This window comes from Colletotrichum orchidophilum (assembly GCF_001831195.1).
Source record: "Colletotrichum orchidophilum strain IMI 309357 chromosome Unknown Scaffold_215.1, whole genome shotgun sequence".
NCBI lineage: Eukaryota > Fungi > Ascomycota > Sordariomycetes > Glomerellales > Glomerellaceae > Colletotrichum > Colletotrichum orchidophilum.
The window spans coordinates 42,441-50,443 of NW_019173171.1; the positions used below are offsets into that span (position 1 = coordinate 42,441).

Below are 8,003 nucleotides of genomic sequence, written 5' to 3' on the forward strand. Positions count from 1 at the left end.
GGGGGATACCACACATAACCATACCTTGCACGACAGTCCAACACTGCCTAGGACTGAGGCTGACTGAGTTAGTGGGGGACAACCCCTGCACGCGTATAGATGGCAGAGGACAGGGAAGAAAGCCATTAATCCATTATACTTCAACCCATGTCACCGGGTCGGGAAGATGCCATTCCTACTGTTAGAGGTTTAAATCGATGCTGATGTTTCCAATGCAATGGGCGTTAGGCATCGGGGGCTCGACCGGAAATAGACTCCATCGAGCAAAGTTACCCTTGTTTTTAAGCATGAGCATTGCGGTCATCAGATGATTTTAACATGTTTTATCTGATTTTTTTCTCTCTTTCAAATGAGACAAATGCTTGCTCTGCTTGCTCTGCAGCCGCGTGACGCTTCCGCCTCGCAGCACAATCCACTCACATGTCGTTTCCTCTCTGACCCAAACATGAGCAGCAAAGCTTGAAACAATTGATTAGGTATCAATCCATCATACGCGAATCCAATTCTGCTCCGCCTCGCCCTTTGCATTCGTTTCGTCTCATACGAACCGAACCACACTTCGCAACCTGCTCCGCCTTTCCTTCCACAAACCTCACTCTACCTGTGAAGCTTGTAGCTGTGACCACTCACAGTGGCTTGTTTACTGTTTTTCTGCTGGCCTCGGCTGAGCAGTCCCAACAACCGCTGTGTGTTGGCAATAATATGCAAAAAAAGTAGCTGAGTGATCCAGCCACATGTTTTTGCGAAACTCTCTGTTCAGACCAACGCCTCCATATGAACAATAGATGACGAGAAATTAGACACAAAGGAAGTGGAGTAATATACATCCATATCGGTGCCGGCGTCCTCAATGGAATCGCCAATGTTTCGCGACCAGAAGGCCTAAGTGCGTAATCGCAAATATACGACGATTTCGACAAAAATGGCAACCAACTTGGACGATTGACGCCGCCGGGCGGGGCCGTGTTGAGTTTGGAGAAGACACAAAGGCCGCGGGTATCAATTAGAAATGGCATGTTTCATGCATGCCGTGGGGTGGGGTGTTGAAATTGATCTGGGCCAGGTAGGTGGCCCAATCATTGAAGGCTCTGCCTTATAGTATCAGTTGCTTCAGGTTGCGCTGGATGATCATGTCCTGGACCGAGCCCATGGTGATTTTGAGCAAATTCGTATCCGTGGCGTTCGTAAAGTGTCCATAGATTTCCTTCTCAGTGTTGCGGTTGAGGGCGCGGAACTTGTCCAAAAAGTATTTGCTGGCGGACTTCCAGTCTTCGGCTGGACCATGGTAATCAGTGAAGCCGTGCGATGTAATCGGGTTGTGAGGCAGCTTCTCTTTGAAGAGATCCATCTTGTTCAGGAAAAGGATGAGGGCAGATTTTGTGAACCAGTGAGAGTTGGCAATCGACTCCCAGAGCATCAGCGCTTCATTCATTTGATTCTGTTGGAATATTGATTAGTTCTGACAGTGATAGAACGAGATGATGCGGGTACACATACGCCGTCCTTGTCCTCGACAAGGCATTGGTCGTAACCGCTGATAGCAACGAGGAAGAGCAAGCAGTTGACATTTTCGAAGCAGTGAATCCACTTCTTTCTCTCTGAACGTTGGCCACCAACGTCGAACATGCGGTACGTCAGCTGACCCAGATCGAAGACTGTCTCGGTGATGCCCGTAGTTCGCAGTCTTGAGCGCAGTAAATCTTGGTCTGTAGGTTCGTAGCTCGGGTCCCAAATTCGATCTAAATCATCGCAAAAGCTACGTCGGTCAGCGATGGGGTCTGGAAGGGGCAGCTGGTGCGGCAGTATGCTCACTATGCGAGGTTGTCGTGGAGGGCAAACTCATTGCCCTTTGCAATGGCCTGCTTGACACCGCCGTCGACCCAGAGTTCCTTGACGGGTTGCAGGTAATCGCGCGGAAGAGGATCTTGGGCGTTGATCTCGTGTTCCACCAGGATATGCGCCATGTGCTTCTATAAGAGACACCATGTGTTAGCCGAGCCGCTCTCATCATCGCATGCATGGACAGCGACAGCATGTCTCGAGATTGTCGCACGCAATTAACGTCACCAGGAGCATATCGGGGTCGACTTGCCTCATTTTCAGGGTTGCTGAACTCGATTCCCATCTCGGTCATGGCATCTTGGATCAAACGGAATGATTGGACAATGTTGTTGAACACGACTGGCTTCCATTCGAGCTTTTCGTTCTTGCTGAAGCCTTGTGCGTAGATCAACTTCATCTGCTTCAAAACTGTAGATTTTCCAGATTCTCCGGCGCCTGTCCAAATGAAAAGAAAGTCAGCGCACGAAGAGGTGCATCGCGCAAGTTGGCGATCGCGTCGACATACCCAGCAACAACAGTTTGACCTCTTTTGACAGGCGCTTTTCATCTTGGCGGATCATGCGGTCGAGATCGCGCGAACGAGCACCGCCGCTGTCATCTTTTGTTCGGGCCCCGAAGCACATGTTGGCTCGAAAGACGTTTATCGCCGTGGAGACTGGGTGCACGAGATGCCGGCGCGGTGACGCTGAACAGGTGTTGAGGAGGAAAAGAAATGAAAGTAGCGCGGCCACTCGGTTAGAAAAAGCGTGGGCAGAGAGCGCGAAGCAATCAATGGAGGCGGACCGGTGGAGGTGACAACGGTCTAAGACGAGGACGAGGTGGAAGAAGAAATGCGCGCAGCTAGTTCCGGGGAGAAAGAATATAGGGGATTGAGATTCGCGTCGAGGCCCAGGTGGGATGGGAACGGTCTCGCAATGGTCCGAGGGCGTTGAAGATCGGCCAAGATCAGACGAAGACAAGAAGAGCTCAAGGTTGGCCAGGCCACGATGGAGGATCGAGTCGGATCGCAAAGAATTATGACGCAGACAAGGCGGCGGAGGAGGAGGAGGGGGGAGAAATGTCTCGAAGGCGACGGAGCGACGGCGAGGACGGACGGCGTGGGTAGAAGAATTCAATGCCTGCCTGTCCACCAGTTGAGGTTTGAGGAATGGGACGGGAGTGGGCGGAGGAAGCTTTTGTCGGTTTTAGAAGTCCCACTGGCAGGTTAGAGAAAAACAAAAACGCTAAAACTTTTGGGGGCGTTCGTAGCGGACGCCCGGTGGGCTGCGGGTTGCTAATGTTAATACTCCTGCTCAGTCTTGTGGTGTTTTTGCTGCCCAGCGAGGCCAATGGCGGGTCTGGGGAGAGAACTAACGGGCTAGCGCAGGAATTGGAGAAAGGAAAGAAGGCGACGAAGGAGGTGAGAGAACAGGAACAGAGCTGAGGCCAGACGAGACGTGACACACAGGCTGTCAGTCGCTGGCGATGACCAAGCGGGATGATATGACGGGGGTTAGCGAGGTGGTGAGAGAGGGATCGGGGGAGGGACGGAGTGTGGTTGAGAGAACGGCGACACACGGAGCGGGAAGGCAGGAGAAAGAGGAGAAGAAGAAGAAGAAGAAGAGGAGGAGATGGAAAAGAGAGGGAAGCCGAAGCAGAAGGCGGAAGGAAGCAGGAAGCAGACGGGATGCAGAAGAGCTGCTGTCCCGGACGCACGCACAAAGAAAGAACCATGAAGCACCACCGGCAGCTCGTCTTCTGAGGTACACCGTACTGCTCCTGCTCAGTATCCGTAACCACACCTCATCTGGGGGCACTGGGGCTCTGTGCTCCGTGCTCCTCTCTCTTCAACGCAGCACGTACCTGATTCAATTTCGTTACTTGCCAATCCCCTACCTCGTCTGTGGTCTCCGTCGATGGTCTGCATTGACAAGGTACCATCGTGCCCATCGTGCCCCGTCCCATTACTTGCCGTGGCCAAGTACGGATACGGATACAGCAGGTATGAACCGAGGACGGCTAGATGAATAAGGTAAGGTATACAAGGCACCTGTAAAGGTACCTCTCCCCGTTCCTCGCTCTGTTGGGCGGGAGAGAGTCACGCAAGTGCTGGCCCCAAGGTGCCTTAGCCTCTGCCCTCTGACCCTTTAGGACCTACAGGTATGTACCCGGCCCAAGGCATGCCTGTCCTTGGACTTGACTCCTGGCAATGGCATGGGCAAGCAAACAAAACAGGGTTGGCGTGACTTTGCGGCTGGCCGTGTCTCTGGAAGCATGGATTATCTGGACAGACGGCGACGACTGCTGCTGCACCTCGAAAACGACAAATAGCCGCGCCACATACGCCCACCGCCACGACGTCGATCACGACCCTGATTTTATACTACATATGAACTGCCAGTCCAACCACCTCGATGCTACCTCGCCGCACGGAGGACTAACAGAAAAACTCTGCAATATCTCCGAAAAGAAGAACAGGAGCTGCGCCGATTCCCGAAGCATCATCCAAGGTAGCTTATTTGTTGGAAAAAGAAAGGTGGCATGAATAGGAGCAGGAACAGGAACATACGGATCTTTTGGGCCGGGGTCGCAGCAGTACCTACCTGCCTCAACTCGCATGTCCTGGTACGTACCGGGGCTCTAGACTTCCACCTAAGCCAGCGCAGGACGGGACTCAAGTGGGGCGCTCCCCTGACGTTCCTGGCTTGTATCGTCGGTCTGATTCGCCTTGTCATCCCGGCCCGCTCTTGCCGCAGAATTTCATCTAGAGGGACTTGGCAGCTACTTGTGCCGGGGTGCTCTTAAACAGTAAGTCTGTCCATAACTTCCTTGCACTTGCATTAGAAAGCAAGCCACCTCCAGTTCCCCGTCGTCCTTGCACAGCACCTTCGCCTTAGCACCAAGGCATGCCACACTGCCAATCCTCGTCTCCCTCTCCTCTGTGGACACTGGAAACATGGAGAGCACAAAAGGTATCCGTACCTTCACCACCTAGCAACTGCTTTCTGTTGGTCAGACACTCATTCCGCCATCATCTCAGACATTTCATCCGCCGCTCAACCAATCTACTGGTTCGTTGCAACCACTTCTGCTTTCCGGGGCCGGGCAGTTCCTCGGGATTCTGGGAGAGACCCAGTTGGACCTTACGAATGCCCTCTCTCTTGACCCTCATCGACTATGGCACGCATCCCAGCAATTCGCACACGACCTTCACGACCGTCGCGACCCCATGTCATGCTCCCCAAGGCACTACGAATACATTGACATGCATAGTACCTATCCGCAACCATAAGCTTTCTAGCAGTGGTCCTTAGCAGCCAATAGGAAAATCCCCAGCTGCCGGTCAGAGGGTCTGGACGTGCTTTCGAAGAGAAGCTCTGTCATGGTTTGACGCGCAGGTTACAAGCTGCAAACTTCCACGCCTCATGACTTGATGCACATGGAGAGAAGCCAACGGTTCAGCAATCAAGCTGGAACTCAATCCAATCGCGCAGGTTTGGAGTACAATGGCACATGGCGGCGTTGATTCAAACAACTTCCAACCATCTGGTCCGCCGCCAAAACACCATCCAGCCCTTGTTGCCTGTCTCATCATGCCCTCCCTACACCACCTCCAAAGAGTTGCTCGATATGCTTCAAACTCAAAAGATTAACGGGCTCCGCCCTCGATCAACCTAGTAGTGCGACAAACCCGCGGCTGTCCCGTCAACACCTTGGACCAATCACTGGTTGTGGTGCTGTTGGCTCTGCTGCCAAACAACACCCGGGCAGTGCATCAACCAAACACACCAGTCGAGCCTTCAATTTGTCGTCGTCTCCATTCTCACTAGGGAGCGTCATCATGGCATTCCACACACAACAGACGAAGAGACAGAGCCGATCCTTCAGGCCCCTGCGTGACACCAGATCGCTGCTACACAATCCCAATCGGGCCCCTATTCCGGAAACGCCTAGTGCACCGCGCTCTTCTTCTGCCTGCTTCTCGTGCGCGAACCCGCCGTCGCACCCGCAGCCGTGGCCAGCTCGCGCCTCGCCCTTCAGCAGCTCATCGCTAGTGTACATGCTGCTTGCGGAATCGCGTCCCACTTGACGACGCCTCTTTTGTCGCTTCCAGACGTAGTGGCTCGCCACGCAGCCACCAAGCATTGGACTTCCTTCATCTGCCATACGACGACATTCTACCAGATTTGGCCAATGCTTCCGCTTTCGATTTCAGTGTTTTCTCTGTAGTCGAGTCTTCTCACAATGCACGAGACAACCATAATGCTAGTCCTTCGTTTCGAATAGCGGGGGTCCTGGCTGAACGCGTCCGCTCTGGGGGGAAAGCATGTCACCCCCTGATTCATGCAACTGCAACGCGGCCAGTAGAGCACGACTCGGCCGGCCTGTCTGTCGTTCTCCCTCAGAGTCGCATTCTGCTAGACTTTTTCCCCAACAATAATTCAGATCAGCATTGCAGGCTCCAGTGGGAAAATGAGCGCTGATTTTGCGGGCCGCGCAGGGGACCTGCAGCATCGGCAGAAGAGTCCCGCAGAAACGAATGCGCCAGGGAGCTAGGATCCCGGGCCTCCAGACATGGCTGTTACAAGGATGAGAGCAGCAGCTCGTTTCGTTCGACAGTGGGACCGTTTGTGGATGGATTGCACAACTCGTGGCTTTTCTGGCGGGGACCCTGGACTGTCGATGAGGCAGATCAGCGCACTTTCCCAGAACTGCGCCGGCTTTGCCCAATACGCTCAAGATTTGGCTGGAACGGCGCGGGCATCGACCTCATAGAGATCTTGTCCCAACTGGACGGGACGTACTAGATTCCGCACGTCGGAGACTTGACAGGAGGAGGCAAATTACCGTCCGCGCCAGAGCCGCAATTTGATGGAGGCCGCTTACGATATCGAGTATTTCGGTGCCGGGAATTTCTTTGAAGCCTTCAAGGGCTGCTTATACCTTTGGGCCAGGCTCAGCCTTGAGGGAACAACGGACGAGGCTTTGAAAGACCCAGCATTATGGTTTGAGTCGTTCAACAAAGATAACATCCCGTATTACTTTTCTACCCGCCCGAGACGGTACGGCCTCGAGCGGCTCTGTTGATGAGGGAGCACTTTCATCACGTGGCGAAGAAGTACCTGTCGGAGGCGGGCACCCAGAACGAATGATGCTGCTGGATGGTCCAGTGTCCGCCAGGAGAACCCAAAGACGTCTGGAGGGCAATGAAGGCAACGGCAAGGCAACGCAGTCGAGTGAGCAGATGACATGTGGAACTGTGGAACTCATTTTCAGATTCGTCTAATGGCAAGCCGCGATCCGATGGAATGGTATGATGTACGACAGAAAACCGCCAGATGGGTTGTTCTCTCAGGACAAGGGCCCCAGATGGAAGCAACGGGTACCTAATACAACAGGACTGTAAGAGAGACAAAAGCGTCCACCGATTGATCTCAAACACTGCGAGGTAAACTTTGGAATAGGAGTTCTGTCACGCGATGTACCGCATGGACTAGCATGCTGCGCTAGGCGTTTTGTTTCTCCCAATTGGGTTCAAGGTTCCTGCGCTGGCGTCTGGCAGGGAATCGCTTCGGCTACCATATAAAAATCGATTGGACACGGCTGACACGAGTCTGGGTAGAGACGTTGCATGCATGTCATGAAAGAGTTTTTCCCTCACGCTGGACTCGGGGCTGGCCCTGCCAAACGCCATCTCAGTTCATGCGGGATCAAAGCAACATGGACGGAGTCAAGGGCAACAGACGACATTCTCGGGAATCATTGCTATCGCCCTCGTTCCAGGCCGGTAGGGGGAGCTGAAGGAGCTGAGGCAACGGCGGCTGAACATTGCATTATCCCTATGATGTCAGGTCTCTGAGTTGGTTGGTTATCCTACTATGTAAGTACGAAAGTTCGATCGGGGCTGTGACATACGAGACGAGACGACTCGGCCTGCGCCAGCCTGTATCACAGATCCGGTGACGAGCGCCGAAGTTCGAGGGCGTACTTTCCACTACCAAATGACACACTCACGATGGGTGACAACAAGGGACAGAGTCACGATGCAGCTGGAGATAGTGAGCAGTGGGTCTTCATGTCTTGCGTACCCGAAGGCTACTAATTTTCAACCTCGGCATATAGTGCGAAGCTGTCGTTCGCGGCAGCTGGTGCAAAGCGCAGCGGCTGGCAGCATGAAGCCA

At 53.5% G+C, this 8,003-nt stretch overlaps 1 protein-coding gene across 1 annotated transcript; it reads right to left on the bottom strand.

Moving 5' to 3' along the window:
* Positions 1-1,093: 1,093 nt before the first annotated feature.
* On the bottom strand, positions 1,094-2,465 carry CORC01_13814 (guanine nucleotide-binding protein alpha-2 subunit; the record flags this gene model as incomplete). Its single annotated transcript, XM_022625430.1, has 5 exons — positions 1,094-1,438; positions 1,498-1,756; positions 1,813-1,970; positions 2,054-2,277; positions 2,348-2,465. The coding sequence occupies 5 exons, from the start codon at positions 2,463-2,465 to the stop codon at positions 1,094-1,096; spliced, it is 1,104 nt and encodes a 367-aa protein (XP_022468073.1).
* Positions 2,466-8,003: the final 5,538 nt, after the last annotated feature.